At 40.7% G+C, this 27,271-nt stretch overlaps 1 protein-coding gene across 3 annotated transcripts in view; it reads right to left on the reverse strand.

Moving 5' to 3' along the window:
- Positions 1-120: 120 nt before the first annotated feature.
- The window catches only part of cacna1db (calcium channel, voltage-dependent, L type, alpha 1D subunit, b), a 41,506-nt gene continuing 14,355 nt past the window's right edge, over positions 121-27,271 (reverse strand). Inside the window, exons 5-47 of one of the 3 annotated variants that reach the window (XM_061297382.1) lie at positions 26,852-26,994; positions 25,606-25,758; positions 24,454-24,650; positions 23,507-23,610; positions 23,253-23,422; positions 22,063-22,147; positions 21,028-21,188; positions 20,638-20,863; positions 20,324-20,531; positions 20,064-20,184; positions 19,835-19,949; positions 19,708-19,765; positions 19,572-19,632; positions 19,344-19,488; positions 18,437-18,566; positions 16,479-16,538; positions 16,329-16,388; positions 14,656-14,762; positions 14,352-14,439; positions 13,986-14,093; positions 13,805-13,857; positions 13,545-13,703; positions 12,913-13,114; positions 12,655-12,813; positions 12,423-12,533; positions 11,514-11,591; positions 9,648-9,776; positions 9,475-9,540; positions 8,853-8,944; positions 8,586-8,745; positions 8,370-8,497; positions 8,035-8,131; positions 7,801-7,903; positions 7,452-7,553; positions 6,011-6,147; positions 5,762-5,878; positions 5,186-5,619; positions 4,015-4,146; positions 3,745-3,902; positions 3,364-3,476; positions 3,146-3,280; positions 1,997-2,182; positions 121-1,812 (exon numbers count right to left, since the gene is read on the reverse strand). In XM_061297382.1, the coding sequence (XP_061153366.1) occupies positions 1,525-1,812; positions 1,997-2,182; positions 3,146-3,280; positions 3,364-3,476; positions 3,745-3,902; positions 4,015-4,146; positions 5,186-5,619; positions 5,762-5,878; positions 6,011-6,147; positions 7,452-7,553; positions 7,801-7,903; positions 8,035-8,131; positions 8,370-8,497; positions 8,586-8,745; positions 8,853-8,944; positions 9,475-9,540; positions 9,648-9,776; positions 11,514-11,591; positions 12,423-12,533; positions 12,655-12,813; positions 12,913-13,114; positions 13,545-13,703; positions 13,805-13,857; positions 13,986-14,093; positions 14,352-14,439; positions 14,656-14,762; positions 16,329-16,388; positions 16,479-16,538; positions 18,437-18,566; positions 19,344-19,488; positions 19,572-19,632; positions 19,708-19,765; positions 19,835-19,949; positions 20,064-20,184; positions 20,324-20,531; positions 20,638-20,863; positions 21,028-21,188; positions 22,063-22,147; positions 23,253-23,422; positions 23,507-23,610; positions 24,454-24,650; positions 25,606-25,758; positions 26,852-26,994 (5,839 nt within the window). In that variant the 3' untranslated portion in view covers positions 121-1,524. The remainder of the gene's footprint in view (positions 1,813-1,996; positions 2,183-3,145; positions 3,281-3,363; positions 3,477-3,744; positions 3,903-4,014; positions 4,147-5,185; positions 5,620-5,761; positions 5,879-6,010; positions 6,148-7,451; positions 7,554-7,800; positions 7,904-8,034; positions 8,132-8,369; positions 8,498-8,585; positions 8,746-8,852; positions 8,945-9,474; positions 9,541-9,647; positions 9,777-11,513; positions 11,592-12,422; positions 12,534-12,654; positions 12,814-12,912; positions 13,115-13,544; positions 13,704-13,804; positions 13,858-13,985; positions 14,094-14,351; positions 14,440-14,655; positions 14,763-16,328; positions 16,389-16,478; positions 16,539-18,436; positions 18,567-19,343; positions 19,489-19,571; positions 19,633-19,707; positions 19,766-19,834; positions 19,950-20,063; positions 20,185-20,323; positions 20,532-20,637; positions 20,864-21,027; positions 21,189-22,062; positions 22,148-23,252; positions 23,423-23,506; positions 23,611-24,453; positions 24,651-25,605; positions 25,759-26,851; positions 26,995-27,271) is intronic. The other 2 variants (XM_061297393.1, XM_061297402.1) reach the window with 2 other exon arrangements.

A 27,271-nucleotide genomic window follows, 5' to 3' on the forward strand; every position in this document is an offset into this window, starting at 1 on the left:
TACATTAGAACACAACAATCCAATCTTGACTTTTATTTTACGAAAATGCAGGTGCAGTGTACAAAACGGTGATTTTGTTAGCCATCTGTTGAAAATCTAATACAAATGTGTGCTAAAACGATGATACCAAACTGATGTTTTTATTTTGTACAACAGGTAGAAAGCAGAAAGTTTACAATATTGAACATCTAGAAAGCAGTGGAACATTACAAAACATACATAAAAAAATTGCATACACTCAAATGCCCCCACAAATAAAATAATATACGTATATACTAATGACAACTGGTCATTTGTTTTGTTTGTTTTGTTTCCTTACTAGCTGCTGTTATTGCATCTCATTGTATGATGTATTAAAAGTCCAATATCGCTTTGAAAGGCAACTGGGAATTTGTCATTTCCGGTACAATCTGTGCAATCGGTCTGCCGCTCTGTTTTTATCTGCGTCTTAAAATAAATAACAGAATTAGGCCAAAATGACATGATGTTTAGATGTTGCTTGATGGAAAAAAATCCCAAGTCAATTTTGTAATCCTAAAAACATTAAACACATTTTAAATTCCATGCCGTTTAGACATAATAGACCAATATTCAATTAATTTAATCAAAACATTTGCAGCAGATATTCATGTATCTTATTGTCCCACCGAGCTGAGTCAATTTTTGATTATTAATGATGATCATCGATATTTTACTGCAAATCTATCTTTAGAAATAATTATTGTTAATCATTGAATGACTCTCTCACAAAAACAGCAAAGCACACTATTTTTATTTTGTTGAATTCCAGGACTGCACTGTAATGTATATGTGATATGTGATTTTTTTTTTCAAGCCTAGTCAATAACTTGGACTCATTCAAAATGTAATAATTACCTCTAATAATTTTGCTTTGATTCCTGAGCCCTGAAATAAAAAGCATAGGAAATACAATGGAACCTTTAAAAAAGTGCTCATGAAAAATGGACGTATCTTTGCTTACAAAACTTTGGAGGATGAAAATGATACATCTGCAATATTTTTACACTGACCATTATTTTTGATGCAGAAAAAAAAATCATCTTAGAGATTCCACTGTATTACAGATGAGAGCAAGTAGCTTTTGTGCAAGAAACCATTTGAATTCAATTTGAAGCTGAGGCACAGCTAAACAACATAAGTCAGTGATGTTAAATCCAACAAGCACGCGCAATTTCATCACTACAATGATCAACACCCATGTTGTTCCCAAAGTGAATTCATAGGATTCGGAATGGCTTTGCAGAGCAAGAAGATTTCTCTGGTCTTGAACAATTGTCACCATTCAAGCAAACATAAATAAATCAAATACAACATCAAATTAGTGTTCTGCGTTCAATATTTGTTTTCTTCAGAGGTCTTCTGTTCACGTAAAAAGAGAAAACCAGGCACTTCATTCGTATGTCATCTATTGTAGGAGCATAACGGTTCTGTCTCTGTGGAAAAGCAGCAACGTGTCAACTGGAATAAATCAATAAATAAGAGTAAACCGGATGTGGGCCTCTGCTATAGCGACGTGAGGCAAATCATCTCATCTGCGAGGTCCTCCTCCCGTTTGACCGCCACGTAGGTCTCCTCGTCACTGTAGTCCGCTGTAGTCATATTGTGCGCGGCGGGATCTGAGCTCGCGGCCCCGTCCCCGCTTGGGTCAGGCAGGCTGCCATTCAGCAGATTACTGGCGGCGCTCTCCATCTCATCGATGGTCATCTGGCAGGCGTCGGCTATCTCGTGTTTGGTGGCCGACACAAACTTGGGGTCCCTGGCATATTTTCCCAGACCCTCTGAGATCAACGCCTGTGGCAAAGAGTAAAGATATTCAAGTTATAACTACTTCAAGATAGTTTTAGTATACACGTTCATGACAAAAAAATTATGGTTTTAATTTATGATTTTATGTCATTTCACAATAAGATCACTTTCACGTGAATGCACTAAGCAACCAATTAGATATCGCCGAGTGACGGATAGAGACACTTACAGCCTCCACTAGACTGTTGGCGCTGCCTCTATTCTGCAGGAAATGTGAACAACCCTTAGCAGGAAGCTGGAGTCGTGAGGGAGAGCAGCCACGGCTGGAAACGTTGCCGTGTTCGTCTGTGTACCACGAACTCCTCTTTACTGAGGCTGGGATGTTTCCCACACTGCCTGAGCTCCTCCAGTCCACCTAAGGACACACACATAAGTGTATGATTTTAGTATTTCCATCCATTGAAGTCCTCATTTGCGTGAACAGAGTTGATTTGAGGCGAGATGTGGGTTACAACCTAGACATTTCATCCGATAGACGAAAGAATCTATACACACACATCCACACACTGACACAAACAAGTAATTTAGAGGCTTCAATAAACCTAACGTGCATGTTTTGGGAGAGTTGGTGCAATGCAGAGTAAGCAGACACAACCCAAAAAAAGCATGGGGAGAATGTGCAAATTTTGCACAGGAAGGCACGAACTAAAATGAGCAGTCTAATCCTAAAAGGTGAGATGCAGTTTACTAACCGCTGGTCCACTATTTCAGGAATTGCAATAAAGGTCTGAAATATATTTCTATTACAATGTCCTCAGTATAAATGATAGATCTGATTCAAAATGTCTGAGTTTAGCTAGTGATCTTAATTGTCACGTTTCGTCCCTGGTTGTTTTATTATGTGCATATTGTCATAGTTTCTGTCAGTGTCTGTGTGCTCGACCCCACCCCTTCCTGTGTCTACTCTCAATCTATGTACTAATCACAGTCACCCGCCTCTCGTTACTTGTGGCGTATATAAATCCTGTCTGGGTGTCACACCCTTGTCGGATTATTATTTGTCTCATGTTCTGTTGTCGCTAGTTTCTTTTGTCTCACGTCTCTTGGTTAGTTTGGTATTTGTTTGCCAGCCCTGTCAGTCAGTCCCGTTGATATTTCTTAGGCCATTAAATACGTTAGTTTGCCGGTTCTGTTAGCTTGTTCCCTTTATGCTTCCTTCCAACTACCTATTCCCTTCAATAAACCCTGGTCCAAGCTGCATTTGGTCGACCTGCTCCATTCCGGTCCGTGACATTAATTGCAGATCATATTTTAGCTGACCTGTGTTGCAATGTTCCTTGCAAAGAACCTTTACATGTATGCAAGTGTTTGTGCACACCTGGATGAGCGGCGTGTAGCAGGGCGAAGAATCATAGGCTAGAGGGGAGGCAGGGGGTGTGGCCCAGGAGAGGATTGATCGCGTGGGAGAGAGGCGCTGGAGTTTACTGGCATCCAGGCCAGCCACTGCCATGACCTGATGGTAAAAGGACAAAAAAAGGTCAAAAACGCAAGAGATAAAAAGTTTAACCTAAAGAAAAGAAAATGCGCTTGTGGTACCTGTTGCTGTAGCAGGTGCAGTGGAAGAGCTGTGCATGAAGGAGAGGGCGGAGCTTCCTCCTCACTACTTCTTCTGCGAAGACACTCAAAACTGAAGGTTGGTCTGTTGAGGGCTGTGCAAACACACAGCAGATAGATTGAATAGATATAAATTGAATATTATTTAGACTGTCTCTTGTTGGCTCAATTGCAGAAACATTCTACATCTGGCACTTTATTAGATACATCTACGTTTCAGTACAAACGTATGAAAGATTCTAGTCCTGTAGGTGGAGAGTATTTGGAGCCATACAGGTGAATCTAATGAAGCAACTAGCATGTGACATTTTGAAGGTTTAACTGGGAAAGAAGCTCAGCAAGCTCAGGGTGTGTGTGTGTCACCTTGCGGTGATGATAAAAGCCACCTCCGAGGTGACTGCTGGCTGTCTTGGCAGATGGGCTGCTGGTCATTGTCATAGAAACAATCTGACTGATGCTCCATGCTGGAGACCTCTGCGTCCAACTCGCCCTCTTTGTTGCAAGACTCTTTATTTGGCAGCCTGCCCACAAATATAAAAATAACAGAAGTAAATTGAGCTGGCATAGGCTGGAGGAACGCTGAGGGTTTCCTGTGATGAATGGATGATGGATGGAGAGTGTGACTGACTGTACCTGTCCCTAGTGAGCACAATGTCATCTTCATTGGACTCGTCTGCACTCTGGTAGTAGTCTCCCGAGCCTTGCTCCTCGTCCTTTGGCTTGGATCTTTGAAGGGCGGGGCGGCGACCTCGACGGACCTCTGACCTGGCAGGTGAATTGTGAGTCAAAACATGACAATCGGTCCAATGACCAAAGTTTACATTTACAGCTGTCTTTTCACAAGCATGACTGGAATGTTGTTTGTTTACTTAAAGGGCCCTTTTTTCATGCCCAGCACAAATCATGATCTCACCAGGCACATAGGTGGTGTTCTCTTTCTTCTCGTATTTATGTACAAAAGAAAATAACCGAAGTACATTGATGTACTATAAGCGACTGCATAAAGAGCTCTACTTGCAGACTATTTAAACTTGTGAAGTGGGTATTTGGAAAACCCCTTCCCCCCTGAACCTTTTTCTGTCTGAGACACTTCCCACCCATAGCTTTTAAAAACCTAAATGTGTTAATGATAATAATGCGTTCGGTGAATGGGTTTCTATAATGATTCTGAGGCTTTGATCCACGCTGTTTTGATATTCCTAAATGAAATACAATAACATATCTTAGAATACGTCTACCTGAACCTCAATCAAATCCACCAAAATTTACACCACATGCACCACAACATAGACCCGCTTTCAGCACGTCTAAAGTTTGGTCTAAAATACTTTCATTTCATGAATAATACTTTACCTAATGTAGGCCTCATAGCAGTGCCTCCTGTTCCAAATTGAGGAGTGCATGAGGTAGGCCCAGCATAAAAGGTTAAATGGAACACGAGAGCCAAAGTTGAAAAAAAGAATCATCACAATTCAACAAAACACTGTTGTATCATTCTGAGATTAAATGTCAAAATAGTAATTTATTACTAGATCTTTAATTCGTCACATTTTGCTTAGAATGTATTCACAAACATGTCTCTTTCTGAGCAAGCTCATTGTATCTTGCATCATTTGGATTTTTCTGTTTTGACTGCGGTTATTCCTAAAGAAGCGACACCCCAAACGAGATGTATTATGAGAAGAATGTGATATATATATTACATCAGAAATCATAATAAATGCAGTCATACGATCCCAATCACTTTCTTGAGTCAAACATATATGAACCAACATGTTTATGGACATGGCCAAAATAAACCAACCTCATTGAAAGCGACTTCCAAGGCTTGCTGCGGGTGGACACGGGTGAGCCCGTTTTGGTGGAGGACGGCCGGTCTGTCGTTAACAAATGTTTCTGCTGCTGCCCACGGGTCACAGACAGAAGCATGGGCACGTTGGCATTGTTGAGGTTAGCGTTGGATGGTACAGGGGCTTGTTCGTGATTGGAATTAAAGCAGGAATAGTCAGACTGATGAGAGGCTTGATGATGCTGATTATACTGGACAGATGGTGAGTTCATTTCCATCTCTTCGCTCCTATCATTGTCCCTCATGCTCGTTTGTGTGGGTTCTTTTGAGGCATCACAGGAAAAGGGAAGAATCTGTAGAGGACGTTGAGTGACAGTAGTTGGGTGGGCGGAGCCTTGGGGAGTCGTACCGACGTGGTCGACATGGTTACCGAAAAGGCTGCCATTGCGCTGCAAAGAGACGCCGGCAACGAAAAGTTAACAAGTACGCTACAGTATGGAAGAATTTGTGACTGTTACCATATTAGTATTTATTCATCATTCCAAAATAAAACTTTCTACTCAAATATTCAGTATATAAAATGTGGGGTACCCTGTGAATTCCCTCGTCTTCCTCCTCTGTCAAATCTACGAGCCCCTCGTCCTGCAAGTCACATGATATGGCTCGACGGATCTCTGGTCCAATGTCATGCAGTGTGCGTAGGCCAGCCTGAAAGGTTGTCATATAGAATTATGAAAATGAATAAAACACCGCAGGACGTACTGCCAGTTGAGAGGGTTAACCTTAGTTTTTGAGTTTTCTCAGAATTTTATTGTTGTCTTTGAGTTAGACAGCACTCACCTGCAGAGCCATGGTGCAGTTAATCCTGTCGAATGAGCGCCTACCCACTAGGCCTTTCTCTTTGCGCCTCTTGAACTTCCTGAAGTAATCCTGTATCAGGAAGGTGGCATAGAACTTCCCCACTGTTACCTCGTCATCTGAGTGAGCAGACCAGACACACACACCGAGGTCTTCCTAATCAACACCAAAGGAGCGCGTGCGCGTGTGTGTATGTATGTGCGCCGCATGCGTGTAGCCATTCAAATGGAGAACAAAGAAGTCCATAAGGCTTTTGCAAATACACTCTCATAATCAGGTGAACATGCCCAAATGATCTAATGTAAAAATATCAAGTAACAAAAGCACACAGAAAAAGATGAACAGATTTGCTTGGGTGAAAAATCTACTTCTTCATTTAGCTCAAAAATAACACCTACTCTAAATGACTCCTCGCAAAAATTCATTTGTTGACAACAACTTGTTCTAAATCTAATATCCAGTTGGCCCGACTCACTGAGCAACCCACAGTCCCTATCACAGCTTGTGGTGAGCAACCTTCATTCATAACATTTTCAGATGGAGGTGGCAGCATAGAAAAGCAGCAAGCGCTAGAAGCTCTCTACTTGAGACGCAAGACGACAGGAGGACAGCCACAAATGAAGCAGCATCAAGCACCATCTGATTCAATCAAATGAAGGACCATTAACTGATTTCCCAATAGAAACACAGAATTGTACTCCCATCATCGATGGATGTTTGAAGATGGAAACATTGATGGAAGCCTTTTGGGCACAAATTGACGATGATCCATTTTCAAGCAATAGAGTGTTTCCATTCATCATAGAGACAGCTGAAGAAAACAACACAAGGCTCTGTTCAGAAATCAAAGCTGTCAATTTTGTATTTTATATGCATAATGGTGTCAGTTTTATGCACATCCATGCATGCATTTTACCAACCGAGGATTTTGTGCAAGATTTAAAGCGTGGTACAGCAGGTATAGTTTAACCGAGCAGAGCCTCGTGAACGTTTAAGCAAAGTAAACTTTCAGTATGCCACCAAACTAAAACAGCACTGCCCAGGGAGCTCAGGAAGGCTAAAGAGAAAAGAAGAAGGCCAAGTGTGTGGACTGAGCAAAGCAAGCTGTGGGAAAGAGAAGCTTGACATGGATGCACAGAGTTTAAAGAAAAAGACAGAGTTCAACTAGAATTCAGTCAACAAGCATTTGAATGTCTAAAACACAGCAATAAAGTGTATCAGCAAATTGGGACAAAATTACATGCAAACACACAGGAAGCAAATGTGACAATCACAGTGTTCATTTGGAATAAAATGTAAAAGAAAGAAAGACACAAAAACATCTGTATTGGTCCAGAATAATACAGTCTTGATTTAGGATTATGTCGTTTTGGGAGCAGTAGGAGACCGAGTGGTCTTTGAGTGGTGTGTAGTGATCACTCACCACCTGCAGGGGGCACTACTTGATCCAACAGCTTCATGCTTGTCCTTTTCCAGATCTTCCTGATCACAGCCCGCAGCTCCTCGTTAGCCTGTTCCAGGTTTCCTTGGAGACAAGATTGAGGATAGGATATTCTCTTTCATATTTGGGGACTGGTTTTAGCATTTTGACAAGACTACCAATAAAAATGTTTATCGTGTACTGTGTCTCGTCACCGTGGGATAGGGGAAACGTAATTTCGATTTCTTTGTGTGTCTTGGCATGAAGGAATTGACAATAAAGCTGACTCTGACTCTGAAATAAAACTGGGACTATAATGATCATTTACACAAAGTTAAATGTTTGAACTCACCTTCTGTTTTAATCTTGAGAGCAGTTCGCACCAGTGCGAACAAGGTGGCATTAAACATAACTGTGCCATCACTGTTCAGAGGCATGTTCATCGCAACCAGACGCTGAAGATGAATCAAAAATCAGACAATTCGACATTTTAACTACCATCTTTTGAGGTTAGAGGTGACAAATATTAGGATCAATGAAGGCTAATTTATAGTTTTTCATGTTTAATGTCACATCATGTACACACCTTGCAGGCCACCCTGTGTGGGCAGAGTTTGCCAAAGCCAAGAGGAGGTTGGATCCTCCTCAGCAACGTCACCACATCAAGGTGTTTTATCCGCCCCCTGCCGGGAACACAAACCAAGGCATTAGAAGTCACGAGCACAAAAAGACAACAAGGAACAATTGCTGTGGAAAAAATCACATGCACAGTGTTGAGTTGCAAGGAGTTCATGAATGATGAATAATCAATATTACCGAACTGGCAGAATTAGATTTCACCAAATCCAATTTTGTTTAGCACCAAATGGAGGCAAGGTCTGAAAGAAATACACAACAGAAAGCAAATTCCCAAGTACTCACTTTGCTTCTGGGTCATATTCGGACCAGATCCGTTTAAATTCATCAAGATGATGTGGTCCAAGAATGGACCAATCTCGGGTGAGATAGTCAAAGTTATCCATGATGACAGCAACAAACAGGTTAATAATCTGAAACCAGGAAATAGATGTGGTCTTTAATTTTGAGGGTCCCTGCATTATGATTGCTGTGCAGTTTTGTGGAATGTGTCAGGATCACCAGAAAAGCACAGAGCATGTAGAAGGTGATAAAATAGATGATAGCAAAGCCGCTGCCGCAGGTTCTCTCTTCTCCGGGGTTGTAGTCTGACTCAGTATCGCACAACTTTCCGGGAAGACAGGCCAACATGATCTCCTGCCAAGCCTCACCTGTGGCACATCTATCAATAAACAATAAATAAATAAACATTAGCAGTAAGTTATGCCGTTCAACCGGTTAAAATGTAATCGTTGCAGTAAGCAATGATTCAAAGTGACACCAACAGACCTGAAGAGCATGAGGACAGCCTGAGGGAATGTCTGGAAATTATTGTTGCGGTTGATTTGTGTTCCATCCACCATGGCTATTTTTCCAAAAACCTGATGGCAGTAACATGCTGTTAAGTCCAATTGTAACACAACAATCTAATTGGTGGTAAGTTTCGAATTAAGGGCAACTAGGCCAGTGCCCCAACGCATCTTGCATCAGCCATTGTGGTGAAGGTAATGGTGCTATATCTTATTGCGCTTGTTCGTATAAGGGTAATGGGTAAACTGAAGCCTATCCTTGCCATGGCACCAGCCAATCACATCTGCCCATATGAAGATCAGTCTAGACATCCAGATGATGAGATTGATACTCTACCTCCTGAAGTAAGAAGGCTTCACATACATTATGGGTGCCAAACTCACAACCTTCAAATTATGAGCCTAACACATGACTGTTAGGGTTTGCAGAATATCTTCATCGTATGATTATGTTGGAATATAACCTGTAATAATTTAACTAGTTTGTCCTGTCTAGACAAAATTAGTTTACCAAAGTGCTAAGATCTTTTCATTATGAGATTGACGCGCTAGTAGGATGCCATTGCTTGTTTCATGCAAATTCTGTGTATCTAAGGCTTTACCTGCATTCCGATTACTGCATAGATGAAGAACAGCATGGCTATCAAAAGCGCAACATAGGGTAGAGCCTGGGAGAAGAGAACAGAGACAGATAATTTAGACAGTTCACCAACCAAGAAATGTCATCTGATAATAACATCAAAAGTACTTTTTGGTTTATGCTTTTTAGACTCGCCTGAAAGGATTTGATGAAGGTCCACAGCAGAGTTCTGATACCATCCCCCCTGCTCAACAATTTCACCAATCGCATCACTCGAAAGAGGCGGAAGAAGGTGATGGAGATGCGAGCACTGTCCTCTGTGTTCTGCACAACGACGATATCCCTTGATCGATTAGTATTCCCGCTCAGGAAAGTTAAGAGGTACGTAAACATGCAATTCAAACTTGATTATTTTGAAAAAAGGCACATATCAATGATATGTGGCCAATTTCTCACTTCTTGATCGTGGCCACGACAACAATTGGGACGCATGCAGAGCAACAGCATGCTGTGAATGTCTCACAAAATCAATGCATGGATTGATAAAATTGCTTAACATTTTAGAGTCCACAGTCCGTAAGACAAACAAACAAACCATAAATCCAAGCAACCTCAAGTATGATGCCTTCATCACGCATGGACGTCAATACAATACAACTATTTGCTGTGTGTACAAACACTTCAGCTTGTTGAAATGAATAACAATGATGTCTCATGCCATGCACCAAGACAATTAGAACAAATCAATTATCCTCTCAAAATATGAAATGACAGAGTACACAAGGATTTCAGCCTTTCTTTTTCTCCAGTGACCAAATGTTTGGGTAGTTTAAATGAAGGAGGCGGGGCTTCTTCTTACCCCTTGTTCCACTATCACCTTGACGACAGGGAGAGCTGCCGACTTAAAACCAAAAACCTGAAGTTAATTGGAGTTTTATAACCCACAACACCCAAAACAAATTGAGACGTCGCTGTACTCAAAGAGTAATTCTAACAGTGCATTAAAATTTATAAAATAAAATAAAAAATCATTGTCAGCAATACATGCAAAAGCTTCCTGATATTCACTGCAACACTGCAATTGCAGAAATGAGACGATGGCTCATGAATAATGTACATCACGGATGAATGTAGTGTACATAACGTACAAAATGCAGTTTTGGGACATCATCGAAACTGCTTGCCAAATGCATTAGATCACCCCCCATGTCACATGTACATTATGTGTAATGCTAAAAAAATATATAGACTTTGTGCACAATATCCAGTACTGTACTTCTTTGTTTTTTATTTTTATCTAGGTAAATATATTTGGTAATCACTTAAAGACATTCTAGTGTGAAAGGATTACTGTCAATACATGAATATAATGGATGAATACTGTAAATAAATACTGCATGGTTTAAGTTATTTGTAGGCACTGCATTGTTTATGTCATTAACAAAATAAATGAATAAAACAAAGGTCCTTATCTTGAATTGGACTTGAAAGCTAAATCAAGCCCCGAGCCCTCTGCAGTTAACAGCAGTGGCAAACAGATATGCATGCATGTGTGATTACTTACATTGATCTCAGTGATGGCAATGTCAACCACGCTACCCACGACAATTAAGGCATCAAATGTGTTCCATGCATCAACAAAATAATTCTGCAAGCGCCAAGTCACAAAGACAAACACACATACACAAAAAGAAAAATAGGAGAGAGAGGGGGAGAGAGAGAGAGCAAGAAAAAAGGAAGCAAAAGTAAAAGAAAAAGTATCATGAACGAGAGAACATAAGTCATGCAAAACAAAAATAAATATTGTTAAGACTCAGAAAATAAGCTTTCATTCGTGGAAGTCGGATTTGAAATCACTCAATTTATTAATTATCAATCGACCTGTATATCAATTTATAATCAGCTAGACTTCTTCATTTGTCCTGTCACCATAAACATCTTTATATACCACATGGCGGGGAAAAAAACAAATGAAAAGAGTGGAAGGAGAAGTGAGGAAGTGCTAAAAGGAAGTGGCGGAAGCAGCATAGGGCAAAGCCGAACATACTGGCGTCTCTCTACCTGGCTGAGTATGATGTCGACTACACTGCCAATCACCACCAGGGCGTCAAAGACGTTCCAGGCGTCCCCAACATAGCCCTGAATAGGGCAACCATGCACAATCAGCAGGAAGGAGGAGGAAACAAGGAGGAGAGGGCAGGGTCGAGGTGAGGAAGTAAGAAGGACAGGAAGGGCACGTGAGGGCTGCTTTAAATTGAAAGGACTATTATCGGATCAAAGGTTCTGTCGGCCACAGCTATCCAATATTGGGAAAGCTTTCGGGAGCATCTACGCTGGAAAGAATGAAAGAAATGGCTGTGCACACTAAACTTACAGATATGGTCATCTAACTCTCAGTTTGAAATTGTTGAGATTTTTGTGCTTTGATTTTGTCGTTGACGTGGTATTGATTCAACATTGACGTTATTAAAGTCTTGCTCCACAGTTGCTCCATCTTTTAGCAATGGGGGTACAATAGATGTAAGTTCTTGGCAGCAGCAAAATAAATTAGGACAAAACTTTGCTATTAGTTGTTAGCGCTTGGAGCACTTAGTTATAAGTCAAGTTATGATCATGCTAAATAGAATCAATACAACTTTTCTTGCTGCGTTTATTTCTGTGGTTGTTTTTCTTATTTAAAACCTACCGTAATTTTCGGACTATAAGTCGCGTTTTCTTTCATAGTTTGGGTGGGGGGGCGACTTATACTCAGGAGCGAGTTATATACATATATATGTTGTTTTTTTCACAATTTTGGGCATTTTATGGCTGGTGCGATTTATACTCCGGTGCGACTTATAGTCCGAAAATTACGGTAAATTAAAAAACAATTTAGTATGCAGTCCAAATTTAGTATGTAGTCCAAATGTCCAGCCACAATTTTTCATAACAGCTTTTGATTTTCTAATAACCCTCAGCACACAAACTCACCCTGGGCTTAAAGGCAATGAGCTTGAAGATCATCTCAACTGTGAAAACGCCAGTAAAGACCATGTTTAGGATATCCATAGCATAGTTGAAGAGGTGAGACTGGCCATGGTGCTGGAAAGAGGCAGCGCATACATTGGATCAAAACTCCTCGTCAATGACCGTTTCAATGCGGGTGAAGCAAGAATCAAGATTGAGTGTATGTATTGATACTGAAATTGAAAAGGCCTCTTACCTGTATTGCTAGACACAGAGTGTTGAGGATGATTAGGACAAACATGACATACTCAAAGCCAGTGGAGTTGACCACATACCAAAATTTGTACTGGTATGGGTTTTTGGGTATGTAGCGACGCAGGGGACGGGCTTTGAGAGCATACTCCACACACTGACGCTGGTGCAGTCATGAAGTTGTGAAGGAAAAACACTTTAGACCATAGAGTGCATTTAAAAAAAAAAGAAAGGAAACAAATACGGAGGCTGGACTCAGTACCTGGTTCTTATCCAGCTCACAGTTCTTGTATTCCTTCTCACCCTGCTCCTGGAAGGTGACAATAACGAAACCAACAAAGATGTTCATCATGAAGAAGGCAATGATGATGATGTAGATAATGAAGAAGATAGATATCTCAATGCGATAGTTGTAGATGGGACCCAAGTTTTCGCGATTGGAGTCGATGGCCTTGTATAAGAGACTGTGCGGGGAAGAAAAAAGATCAGAACAGCATGAAACAGCGCAGACCTCTGCCAAGACTTCACTCAATAATCTTAATAGCTCAAAGGAAAATACATTTTATTGCTGTTTTTTTTTGTGTGAGATTGAACCTACTAGCTTTAAATTGCTACTAAGCACAGATCTGGATTCAACTTAGTTTGATAATGCAATTTCCTATCCATGCATACATACAGCAAATTTTGTTTACATAAGATTGGAACCAGGTCCTGTCACAAATAGAGGAAATCAGTAATTGAAAGTAACTGACCCCAAAATAAAAAAATCAAGGTTTGCTCTTCTAACACTGCTTTTATTATTTCCTATGATAAAATGGGGTTGAGTGTTGATTATGTTCAAGTTCCCCTAAAGTTCCACAAAACGGTATGCCAACAAAAAACTGTTGTCCTTACGTGGGCCATCCTTCGAAAGTAGAGACAGTGAAAAGAGCCATCATGGCCATGAGGACATTATCAAAGTTGAAGTCACTGTTGTACCAGATCCTCTCCTTGACCATGGGCAGTGGCTTGGCCATTGTGGTGTCACCATTGTGGTAGAGAATGTACGTTCCTCTGTGGTTTGACGAAGACACTTTTTAATTATCCATAAGGTTGCGCAAACATGGAGATCCTTGTGAGGCCACAACGAACGAGTAAATAAATCATAAACTCACTTGCACTCATCTGGACTGGACTTTGCATCGTCTGAGCAGCGATAAAATTTACCCTGTGTATGAAGAGGATAGACAGCTGTCTTATTAGGCTAATCTATAAGCCAATGTTTGGACTTCACCACAATCTGTTGCCTCCTCTCCACATCATATGACGAATTCCTTGTTTGTTACTTTACTTTACCTTAAAGAGCTGCACTCCGATGCAAGCAAACATAAACTGGAGCAGCGTAGTGACGATCATGATGTTGCCGATGGTCCTGATGGCAACAAACACGCACTGGACCACATGCTGGGGGAACAAGACGTTACAAGGTGGGTGGATGTATTGTATGGGCAGAAGTATTGGGACACCTCCCATTTACACATACAAAAAAGTATAACTGCATCTATCAATGCAAATCTAGAATTGTCCAAAGATTTTACTTGTTGAAGGAAGAGTTCAAATTCAAGGGGAACTAACATCTGAGTGATTAAGAAGTGTACATACGTATATTGGACATGCACAAATCTAAACAATCCAGAACTCAGTCAACAATGTCATGCTAACCTTGAGTCCTTTGGCTCTGTTGATGGCCCTAAGCGGCCGGAGGACTCTCAAAACACGAAGAATCTTCACCACTGAGATTGCAGAAGACCTATGGAGGAAGATAAACCATCATTAGACCGGCCCTTTTAAAAAATCTACACCATTAGTGAAACTATCCAAAAAAATAAAAATGCTTCAATTGACAAGGGGTCAATGTTATTGACATACGCACATCCAATCAACACAGGGTGGCAGAGTAAAATAAATAATAGATGGCTGCACAAATATGGGTACGTGAATAAACTGATTGCGAAATGATACATACTGAATACCAAAGGAGACCAGAGACACTCCAACAACCAACAGGTCCAATAGGTTGAAGTAGTTCCGACAAAATGCTCCTTTATGAAGGAACGCTCCAAATGCCGTCATCTGAACAGACAGATGTCAGTCAAGACCAGCAACACTATCACAAAAAAATATTCCGTGGCACTGCTTCATATTAAAAAAAATAACAAATTATGGAAAGTGTTGAAACAGAATAATAAAGTATATAAATCTTGTCTGAAAAGTCCATGCATTATGTTTCGTAAGTGGTCATGGACAACACATTAAAGTGACACGGTCAAAAATCCAAATCATATAAACAAGTACAAAGTAACTAATGCAGTGACAGACTTTACTCTCACAAGGCAAATTCTGAATAAACTATAAAAATGTGGGTTAGTCAACATGTAATCTAGTACAGTGGAACCACCAAAGTCGAATGGCTTTCAAGTCACACAATTTGGAATGCGGTGAGGTGCATAGATTACCAACCAATGTGAAATATTCGAATTATGTTTCAGGCAGATCATTTTACTAATTCAATTTGAAAGGTATTTGTGACATGCGACATTATGCCTTTAAAATTTGTCCTCAAAGGTAAGACTGAATTAACTTTCTTACTGTAACTTAGATGTACGCTTTAATGGCCAAAACAAGTATTGAATATGTATTCAAAACACCGCCTGTACAATTATTATAGGTTTGATGATAGCAACAGATTTTGTGGGAATTTTTTATTTAAAATCAAAACACACCAGATGTTGACCAATCCATCCATCCATCCACCCATCCATCCATCCACCCATCCATCCATCCATCCATCCATCCATCCATCCATCCATCCATCCATCCATCCATCCATCCATCCATCCATCCATCCATCCATCCATCCATCCATCCATCCATCCATCCATCCATCCATCCATCCATTCGTTATCTGAACCGCTTCATGCGTGTGTTTAAAATTCAACCATTGTGGTTCCACTGTATATTACATACACATAAGACATCCAACATCCAACACAGCATTCTAAAGGCAATACATTCTTTTCTGGTGCAGTTTAATCCTATATTCTATAGAAATGGCCTGTGATCTTCTCCTGGTCTAACTCTAAAGAAAGCAAAAACCTTTGCTTGATCTAGTTGGAACATGCAAAGTAGTGATTCAAAGGATTCAACCTTGAAAATGTTGTACAGGGTCAGTTGAGAAATTTGATTTTAGGTTAAAAAGCAGGACCTTGAGACTAATGACAAAAACCACCTAAAAAGTAGAAATGTTTTTGGGGCAAATAGTTCAAATTAATTATAAAATTGGAATATGCTTCACGCATTAAAATTGAATTCTTAAAAATGTTCCCCTTACTAAGTTTTTAAACAAGCGAGGGGGGGGGGGGTCTTCTTTTTTCTCAGTTTTATAAAGAAAAATGCGATGTGTTCAATGAATTAGACTCGGGCTTGAATGGAACAGTCCTTGACAGAAATGGAAATATTATTCAAATACATTAAAATACAAAATAGAGACAGAATAATACTGACGAACTGTCGCCATGACAACACGACATACGGCCGTTACTAAGGGGAAGGTGGGCAGCATATGCAGCATGCTTGGAATTGTCGTATTTACTCATTTAATCTTATTTTGCAGAGGCATCTCAACGCTCTCTTGTTTACCTTAATAAGGATCTCAAATGTAAACATACTAGTGAAGACATAGTCTGCATAGCCTAGGATCTGAGGAAGCAATCAGAGTGACACAAGCACGCAGGAGGTTACTGAAGCTCTAGCCAGCACATCACCACACAACACACACACACCATTTACCTTAAACAGGATCTCAACAGTAAAGATTGCCGTGAAAGCATAGTCAAAATAACCAAGTATCTGCAAAAGGCAATGCACAAATTGCAGTCATCAAAACGTTCTGGGGACAACAGCACAGTGATTGTGTTTGATTTTTGTCACACGAGCGCACACGAGCTCATGTGTGCTCTGCACCAATTTTTAATGAGTTTAGGTTGCAATGGCTTTGGGTTGAGCCGAAACAGCTTCAGCACAAGCTGGTGTTGATCCAGAAAGTTCAATTTGTCAGATTTTCAAGTTCTTAATTTACTATATGACCATGAGTAGCATAACATTTGACCTATGAAAAATTATATTGGGATAGACAGACAGATGGTACAGTGGACCTGCGCGATTTGCGGAAGATAGGGACCAACTGGCAATAGCAAAATTCTTCAAATCATTAACTCATTATAATTGGCATTAGATTCTATTTTTTTTAACTGCGCTTAAGATGGGGGATCAGGAGAAAATACCACAAATATGCGGGGGTCCTCTGTACAACATTTAGAAATGACAAACACAAACACATGTAAAATACTACAAATTTTAACATTACTTTACTGGCAGTCAGACTGTTTTTCTAACCTAATAGTGCATGTATCGGTTACACTGGTGCATCCTAATAGTAAGATTAAAATATATTGCAGGAGGTCATTTCCAAACAAATTTAAATGAGCTGTAAGCTCAAATCATTAAATAACAGTTTTATATTATATTATACATACTATATATGAGTATATATTTCTCTCTCTCTCTCTCTCTCTCTCTCTCTCTCTCTCTCTCTTTTTCTCTATCTATCTATCTATCTATCTATCTATCTATCTATCTATCTATCTATCTATCTATCTATCTATCTATCTATCTATCTATCTATCTATCTATCTATCTATCTATCTATCTATCTATCTATCTATCTATCTATCTATCTATCTATCTATCTATCTATCTATCTATCTATCTATCTATCTATCTATCTATCTATCTATCTATCTATCTATCTATCTATCTATCTATCTATCTATCTATCTATAGATAGATAGATATATACATATATATATATATATTTTTTATAATTATTATTTATTTATTTATTCATTTATCTATTTTCCCCCAGTTTACATTTTGACCAATTTTGACAGGTAGATTGACACAATGGGCCTGACTTACTAAAGGTTTACATATGTAGCCAAGATGGGCACAAACTTGATTACACAGATGTGGAAGCATGTGAATCGAAGAAACCAAATCGGCAAAATAGCCACACAATTCATTTTGCATGTTTCTACAGTACACACATACAGAAAATACTGAGAAAAAGTGTAAATAGATTTATTTAGCTTGTGCATTTGTGATTTCTCAAACCTGAGAGGAATTGTGGTGGATAATTTTGTGTCTTTAAATACCATGTCTTAAAAGTGTAAACCGGCACCATTCTACTTAATTAAGACAATTGTTGCAAGTAGGAGGCGTAGGTACAATAAGACGCAATAGAAACAATTGATCTTGTCTCTTTGCATAAACATTTTTGACGCAATTTTTTAAATAAAAATTGACTTGCCATATTGTCCATTCAGTGATGCAGTTATGTCGTCGTTTCTGAATGACCTTGGGTCTGAATTGGAGCCAGTCACAGGACGTTGTGCGAAATTACGTATGACTATGTTTTCTTTCAGAGCAATTTTTTTCTGGTGTACTGTCCCAATTTTGTATTGCATTGTTACTCAGGATGGACAGATGCATCCATTCCACACTCACTTAGTAAATTGCGTGCAACACTGCCTCCAACACTGTTCGCAATTTGTAATCTTAGTAAATCTGGCCCAATGAGTCGTGAATTCTACGACTTGCCAGATGATATCGTTTTGAGACAGCTAAGAGCCTAGTTACGTATGACTTTAGAAACTTTTCCAGACAATTGGCCGATGTTGTTTACGTACAATATTGCGTGCAGAGAAGCTGCGTATAGGGTCCTCGGCAGCCAAAGACACAGAGCTGAGCATGATGAAGACCAGAATGAGGTTGGTGAAGATCTGATGATTTATCAGCCTATGGCAGAACACACGAAACCTGCAACATTTCAGAGACAACGAATCATAAGGAAGAAGTTAAAGAATGGCCATCGGAATTACTCAAAAAGACAATCATCGTATAATGTGATATGACCTCCATCTAGCAATTAAATCATCACTACACAATTTTTTTTTGTTGGATCCACTATATACCCACAATGTTCTGAGCAACATCATTCCATCAATTTAGTTACTTAGTAATATCAACTCGACCCCTTTTCTACCACTGCAGCACGCGGTTAGCCAGCAAGATATGCGAACAACCTGAAAAATGCATCTTTCCTCAAGCGTCATGTTTTGTGTAATTTGGGCAACAGTGTCTCTTTCATGTGGACCCGCTAGCTCGTCCAATTACCCACACGCAACACAAAACCAAATGAGGTGGTGACTTATTGGACGACGCAGCGCTGGAGTCTAGCCTGCGGATCAGTTGGTATATTTCTCCTGATTGTTGTTTCTCCTCATTTTTTTCAACAGACAAATGCCTTCTGTCTGAAAATCAAAAATATTTTCCCATTCAAATAAGTGAGTCAAGTATAACAGTGTGTTTGTTTTCATCTGCTGCACTGACTGTTGTGTCCAACTAATGACAACAAATGCTCCAAAGGTCCAAAGCTCAGGTGATGTGCTAACTTTAGCAGCTCAGGGGAACCTCACTCCTCAATCCCTACCAAAATCTACAAAGCCTCCATTGCTTACAGTAACTGCTTCAACTACACAGAAACACTTCACAGATATGAACCTTAAAGTGGTCAAAATTCGACTTTGTACTCACGGGTTGGTGCTGCTGAAGATGAAAAAGGCGCTGCCCTCTGGGATGGGAGGTGTTTTTTCCTTGATGGTGAGCACTGACAGTCTCTTGGGCCGGGGCCCAACTGGGACATCTGGGAGGTTGCCATTGTCGTCATCCACACAACACACTAAAAACAGAACAATAGTCATGAAAACAACAGCTATTTATTAGGAATCCTAATATAATTTTTAATCCTAATTTTAATCTCACCTGGTGAGTCATTGGCAGAATAAAGTTCTTTGTCCTCCTCGAGTAGAAACTCAACTGGCACCTACACACATTGTCAGAGAGTTAAAAAAAAAAAAGAGACGGACACCGATGTAAAGTCATGAACATGCTTGTCTACCTTGGTCTTGCCATCGGTGTCTTGTTCTAATTCCACTCTGTGTTCTGTGCCCACCTCTCTATTTTGGAGGGATGAAAATGTGCTGTTAGCCAGAAGCACTTGTGATCATTTGAGACAAAGCTCATACTTGGCGCTGTTCCGCCTCTTCTTGGCCTCTTCTTCTTCCTTCTGGGCTGTGTTGAGGCTCTCAGCGTCAGCCAGGTTGTCGACAGCAATGGCCAAGAACACATTAAGCAGGATGTCTTGTCATGGGGATTAAGAAAAAAATCAATGGTGGAGAACAAGAAAATATGAAAACAACCCACAATGAGCATTTCTTCAGCTGAATGTGCCAAAGTTTGTGATCTGCAGGATACAGTTTCCACAGATGAAGAGGATGATGAAATAAATGCAGACCACCATTCCAGAGGAGGCTGGACCACCATACGCCATGATCCCGTCGTACATCACTGTATTCCAGTCTTCTCCTGTCAGAATCTGAGTAAAACACGAGGAATAAAATTGGACCAAATTTTCAATTAGTTAGTTATACTGGAAAACGGTATGCCTCCAACTTGATGGGAACAACATAGGAAGGCCCTTCTCATTTCTCAGCTCCAAAACCGGATCCACTCACCTGGAACACGGTGAGTAGGGCCTGAGGAAAGTTGTCAAAAGTGCTCCGTTTGGTCACCGTCTCATCAAAGTTAAACTTGCCCCCGAAAAGCTGCATGCCCAGCAGGGAGAAGATGATGATGAAGAGGAAGAGAAGCAGCAACAGCGAGGCGATCGACTTCATGGAGTTGAGCAAAGAGGCCACCAGATTACTCAGTGATGCCCAGTGGCTGAAAAAAATTAGAGGTTCATGAGAATCCATCCATCTTGTATCTTGTTTTGTTCAGGATTAAGACAAATTATTCTTGCAGAACACCAGGACGCACTGCTGCTCACCGTGTGACCTTAAAAATTCTCAGGAGACGGACGCAACGGAAAACAGAGATGCCAAGCGGAGACATGATGGCCAGCTCCACCAGGATGGTCTCGATGATGCCTCCGCACACCACGAAACAATCAAAGCGATTGAATAGGGAGACAAAGTAGGCCTGCAGCCCCAAGCTGTACATCTTCACCAGCATTTCTAAAGTAAACATGGCCAGGAGAACTTTGTTGGCGACATCTGAAAAAGCAAGGAGAGAAATGAAGTTAATTTGGAAACAAAAATAGCTATGTTGCCATCAAAAGGGACTATTCCGTTCACTCGGTATGACAATTAAAAAAAAAAAAACTATTGAACTGTACAACAAACAGACTGAAAGCTACAAAGGAAGAAACTCAGCTCACCCTGAACTTCAGTGAGCCAGTCCGGTTGGTTGTAGTGCTCGGAGGCGATGGTGAGAGTATTGAGGAAAACCAAGACGATGACCAGCCAGTAAAAAGTCACCGATTTTACTGCGGCGCGACACTTCCTGCGACAGAAACGATTCCACCGTCGCCCCTGACGACTTCCGAAACAAACAAAAAACAAAATGTCACACATAGTCCTCCATTTTTACACTGCTTTTCTTGTACAACGTCGCGACAATGCTTAAAGGGCAGACTCAACCCTCGCCAGGCAATCATATTGCTTGCACTGAGCGGAGGTGGACACACACTGCCTGCAAGGAAGTCAGGCGAGTGTACCACTACACCAGTGCTTCTCAAATAGTGGGGCGCGCCCCCCTTGGGGGGCGCGGTGCTATTCCTGGGGGGGCGCGTGTGACCCTGGGGAACAGGCTTTTTTTTTGGCAGTACTAGAATAAAGTGTAATTGCGCGTTTACTACAGCAGGGGGCAGTGGCGCTCTCGTTGTTACGTCTGTCACGTTTGCGACAGTGCAACATTTTACGACTTACAAGACAAGTTAGGATAGTCACGGTGGGGAGGGGGGGGCGCGAATAGTTTTCTTCTTGCTAGGGGGGGGGGCGTAACAGAAAATAATTGAGAAGCACTGCACTACACCATCAGTGACCAGGACAGGATGGAACGAAACGTAATGAATGCAAAACGGACATGGTCAGTCATGATCAAGAATATACGACAGATGATGCATTCATTGATAAGTGAATCTCATTTAATTAGGAATGGACAACATTGGGGATGAATGTAGAGTTCAAACAATGAAAGAAACTCGAGGCATGCAGGATGAGTTGAATCCACTGGGATGAGGCACATACACCTACTGGGTGATATCATACCGCGGTACTAACCTGCATTTTGACTTAGTAATTTTTTTACTGAGGAAAACAGAGGATGAAACTTTTTAACAACGCTGTGTTGCAGCTGTAAATACTGTAAGTAACACGTGAAAGGGTCGGTAAAAATGCGATATGTCACTCACCACAAAGGAGCACAGCAGAGCCATTTGTCATCCTCGCTGTGATTGTCAGTGTTCACAGACTCGGTCTCACTTGTGGGCACGCTCGCTGTTGAATCACACAAAAACCAGACACTATAAAAAAAATACATTGACGAAATAGAACAAGGACTTCCTGTGTCCTGAAATTATCACATTTGTCTTTCGCACGTTATAAAATATTTTCTTGTTGCCTTTTATCTTGTTTTAATATGTAGACAAATGTAAATCTATGTAAAACAACTTGGGCAAAGATTGGCAATACATTCAATATATTGTCCAATAAAGTCATCGTGAAGTGAAGGTATTTTCAAATGGTGATGAAGGGATGAGATATGAGCACACACAGACCAATGTTGTGGAGAACTAAAATCATGCCAATAAATTCCATGACAAATGATTGACACAATGTGCATGAAAACACCATTTGGGTTAAACACACATTTACCCTGTGTCTCTGTGGACTGGGTGAACCAACCAAATTTTCCTTTCTTCTTCTCGGTGAGGTCTGCTAACGTGACCCCTTGGTGTTAACAACATGCAGTTCACATAGCCAGACAGCAGAGGAAGCAGCGAGTCAGTACACAGCAGTGGAACAGAGGCCAGAAATAGGGGCCAGAAAACATTCTTTAACCAAATGATAAATGATGGTTTATTTCCGCTTATTAAGAAGAAATGACCATAAATACTGAGGTGACACTCAGCTTTAGTTAACCTTACTGTGATTGTGATCATGACTCATTTGTTTATTTTGTGGGATGTGCTGCTACATGACAGCAGCACTATTCCAATCTTACTATTAGAACATATGGCATACAGTAGAGAGAGATAGGTGGAACCCAATTATGAAATGCTTAAAAATCTGTACATCAAGTCCATTGTAGAAATAGTTGGGAACAAGAGTAGACATGAAACGCAAAAGAATTCTGGGGAGGACAAACTTTAGTAGCAACTAACAGTGCTACAAGGCGCAATCATTGACTAAAATACTACATTGTTTCGGATGCAAACACAAGTGAAGAAGCAAAGGTAAAAAGAAAACAGACACGAAAAGCACTGAATAGTCTTGCATGAGCCTTGTCTGCACCGATGCAAGACCTTTGGAGACCTAAGTCTTGATACGTGTAAGTTGGTGTCAAAGTGTACGAATAGTGAATTAAACTTCAGAAACTCACTGCTGCGCTTTCCCTCCTCATCTCCCTCGTCTTCATTCTCAGGGTCAATGTCCTCGGCCTGTGTGATCCAGTCCAGGTAGCCCTTCAGGTCTTCCTCGAGCTGCTGCTTCTCACGCAGCTTCTGGAAGTCACCTCGTGCCTTGGCCTTCTCTCGCTCTTTGGAGAATTCCCTATATACAGCGAGGGCGCATAGAGCTAGGTCATGGTTGTCACAAGTCAACAAAGTGGCCTAAAATCCAAGAGAAGAAACCTACCCACTGAGGACACCTAAGACCAAGTTAAGAACAAAGAAAGAACCAAAGATGACCAGACTGACAAAGTAGACCCACGGCAGCTCAAAACCCATCGCGTCATTCATCTAGAAACACACACAAAGAAAAAAAGTAAAACGGGTTAAACTCCTATCAAAAAATATTTTACCATTTTATGAGCGTGCAGTTGTACAATAAAGCAAACCAGCATGCCTGTTTGAGACATCAAAAAGACAGAATATCAGAATTTTCCTTTCCCTCAACTCTGTCCATTGAATCTTCCTAGATTTGTCATGTCATTTGTAGGCTGCTTTACCAACAGCCTTGGCATGACGTTGGCATGGTAACACATGAGGCTGAAGAGGACAATGACGAAGGCCACAAGAGTGAGGGACGACAAGACAACATTGTATGGTCTTCATCGCTCCAGATGTGTATGCATTGTAATCGCAAAGGTACAGATAAATAACAAGCACTCACATTCATATACACTCTTGTGGATAATCCGGCCCTCCCTGTGTGGAGTTTGCATGTTCTCCCCGGGCCCGCGTGGGTTTTCTCCGGGCACTCCGGTTTCCTCCCACATCCCAAAAACATGCTTGGTAGGCCGATTGAAGACTCCAAATTGTCCCTAGGTATGAGTGCGAGTGCAAATGGTTGTTTGTCTCTGTGTGCCCTGCGATTGGATGGCAACCGGTTCAGGGTGTCCCCCGCCTACTGCCCGATGACGGCTGGGATAGGCTCCAGCACGCCCGCGACCCCCGTGGGGACTAAGCGGTTCAGAAAATGGATGGATGGATGGATGAACTGAACTGAACATGCATGCTTTTGGAATGGGGAAAACTTGTAAATCCTGCAAAGGGAAGGCCAGAGCTGAGGTTCAACCCCTCAAACCTGTGAGATTTTTTTTGGGTGTCTTTATCATGTTGCATTACTATGATTAATCTTACCCAGTAGAGTACATCGGTCCATCCCTCCATGGTAATACACTGGAACACAGTGAGCATGGCAAACAAGAAATTGTCAAAGTTGGTGATGCCATTGTTGGGACCTTGCCAGCCTTCTCTGCACACAGTCGCGTTTAGTGTGCAGTGGCGACCGTTGCCGGACACCGCGCATGGCGTTGGCTCCTCTTCTGCCAGAATACCTGAACAAGACAATCATAATTAAGAATTAAGAACCTGATGTATCTAAAGAAACTCACAGGAACCCAAGATATGAACTTCTAAACTGTGAGGCAGTGCACTTTGCTGTCTTGATTAATCTAAATCCCTGTAGTGTTTCAGTTGTCATACAGTATACAGTACTGCTATTATTTTGTTTATATCTTTGTCTGATCCCTCTGAAAACTTGCAATAAAAGACATCAAATCAAAATCAAAACTGTTGACGAGTAAAATTGTACCAGAAGAAAATGGCAGATACACCACAGTGCAAGACCAATTGGCCAAAGCGAGTGGGTTGAAAAAATAGATAATAGCTAAAAATAAAAAAAATCCATAGATATTGCAAAACAATAACATTTAAAAAGTAATTACAAGAAAACGAGAACTATTAACACTCACAATTAAAGGCAGATAACCCACAGCGCAAGACCAATTAGCCAAAGCGGCTGGGTCGAAAAAAATAAATAATAGCTCAAAATAAAATCAATCTAAAAATATTGCAAAAAAAAAACATTTAAAAAGTAATTACAAGAAAAAGAGAAATATTCACACTCACAATTACAAGTATGTTGGAATGTGTGAGGAAGCACAGCATTGCGAGAAAACTCATGGAAATGCGAGAACATGCAAATGCCACACACTATTTGAACCCAGCTCTTCCCGACTGTAAGTAATCCTTTGTATACAGTATACGCATTTGTATTATGAAAGCAATAAAAAAAAAAGGTGGATATTAGCCCTCTAATCGCTGGATGGATAGGAGCCACCATCTGTCCTTTAAGCTTGCAGTATTTGCGATATACAATATGTCCATTAACTCTGTGGATTTAAAGCCTGTATGTATGCTAAAGACGGATCATCCATACCAAACATCCGCCTTTTTAACAATGCGTCCTTATTGAATGGCAAAAAAGTTCAAGTCATGTCAAAGCCTCACCTGTTTTGATCACATAGCAGGTAGCGTGCATTTTGCCAATGAAGAGCTCCAGGCCGATGATGGCGTAGATGATGATGACAAAAAGGACCAGCAGAGCGATGTGAAGCAGAGGGACCATGGCTTTGATGATTGAGTTCAAAACCACCTGCAGACCTGCAAACACGCACAACAAGTGAGTGTTTATCAGAGAAAGCCCAACTCTGATTGAGTTATATAAATGAACTAACTTGCATGGTGCATATGCCTTTATTTTAGCATAACCTCTAAATCTGTTTTTGTTTATTGTAATGCAGCTTCATTTCAAAATCAATCTGCCCTCATATGGCTACACATTTGGGTCACTTTGATTTGTTGTTTCAGCAATGTTACAATGAAGTTAATAGAATGTCACTCATCAGAGTTGCCTCTTTGACATTTTTTGCCTCAGTGTTCTCTCCACTATGTAATTTACTTTCAAGCAACTGTACCGAATGCAAATGAGCAGTGATATGTTACATCAACACGGGTTTCCTTATTTGCTCTTTTAATGGGCCTTGCTATTATGTTAAAAGTGAAAGTCAGATGACCACAATCTATTCTACTATACATATGGGTGTTTACTATTTATTATTTATTTGATGGCGTACATTTACTACAAAAAGTGTGTTCAGTAGGTTTTGGCTTTTACTTTACATAACGTTTCTGCTGAAATGTTTTAAGATGATCCAGAAAATATGGACGAATGATTGGATGAAAGAGGGGATTACACACACGCTGATCCTCACACGTTTCAGGCCATGATTTTTCTTGTCAGAGGTCAGAATGTGATGATTGCATTTTCCCAGAAATGGAATATTCATTGAAACCAAATGTGAAAATCTTACAGTTCAGTTCAACTTCATCTTTCCTCCTCATGGTGCGTTGCTATGGAAATGTGAGGACCCAGAGGAGGAATCCTCTACAGGCTGGGTTATTTTCTCGATTCATAAGCATGAGTCTTGTATGAGTCGAGGAGTGATCCGAGTGGCACATCCTGGGTTATGACTGTTATTGTTAGTTACAAGTGGGCAGGAAGTGATCAGCACATCCGCCTCACAGTCGAAAGGTCCCGGGTTCATTTTAGTTTCGGCTTTCTTTTTGCCTGATCTCCCTATGCTGTGTGGCCTTTCTCTCACATTACAAAATTGAAGACTCTGAATATGTCCATGCTTGTGTGATGCGACTTTGAATGGCTGTGACTTGTTAAACATGATGTGTGTCCACTCACTTGGAACGCCAGAGACAAGGCGAAGAGGGCGAAGTACTCGAAAGGCTCGGAGAGCCTTGACATCAAACCCCCCAGGCTTGCCTCCTGTCTGGCCGCTTGAGTCAGCGTCTTTGGTTATCATCTCCAGGACAACACTGAACAAGCTGTGGAGAGCGGAACGAGTGTGAGAGAGATGTTCTCCCGTGTACATGTACAATTTAGAGGGCCCAAATATCAGTCATTTTGACAGACCAAAATAAAAACAGTTTATGTTTTACACATATTCATTTTATAATTTGAATTGCTACTCTGCATTAAATGAAAAATATATCATGACAATGTGAAATAAAATGGGGGGAAACTTTCAATGAGGGTGTGTGTCATACGTTTTTCAGGATTGTGTGCTAAGGGGTGTGAGTACTATATACACACAAAATTAGA

This window comes from Syngnathus typhle, linkage group LG2 (genome assembly GCF_033458585.1).
Source record: "Syngnathus typhle isolate RoL2023-S1 ecotype Sweden linkage group LG2, RoL_Styp_1.0, whole genome shotgun sequence".
Taxonomy (NCBI): domain Eukaryota; kingdom Metazoa; phylum Chordata; class Actinopteri; order Syngnathiformes; family Syngnathidae; genus Syngnathus; species Syngnathus typhle.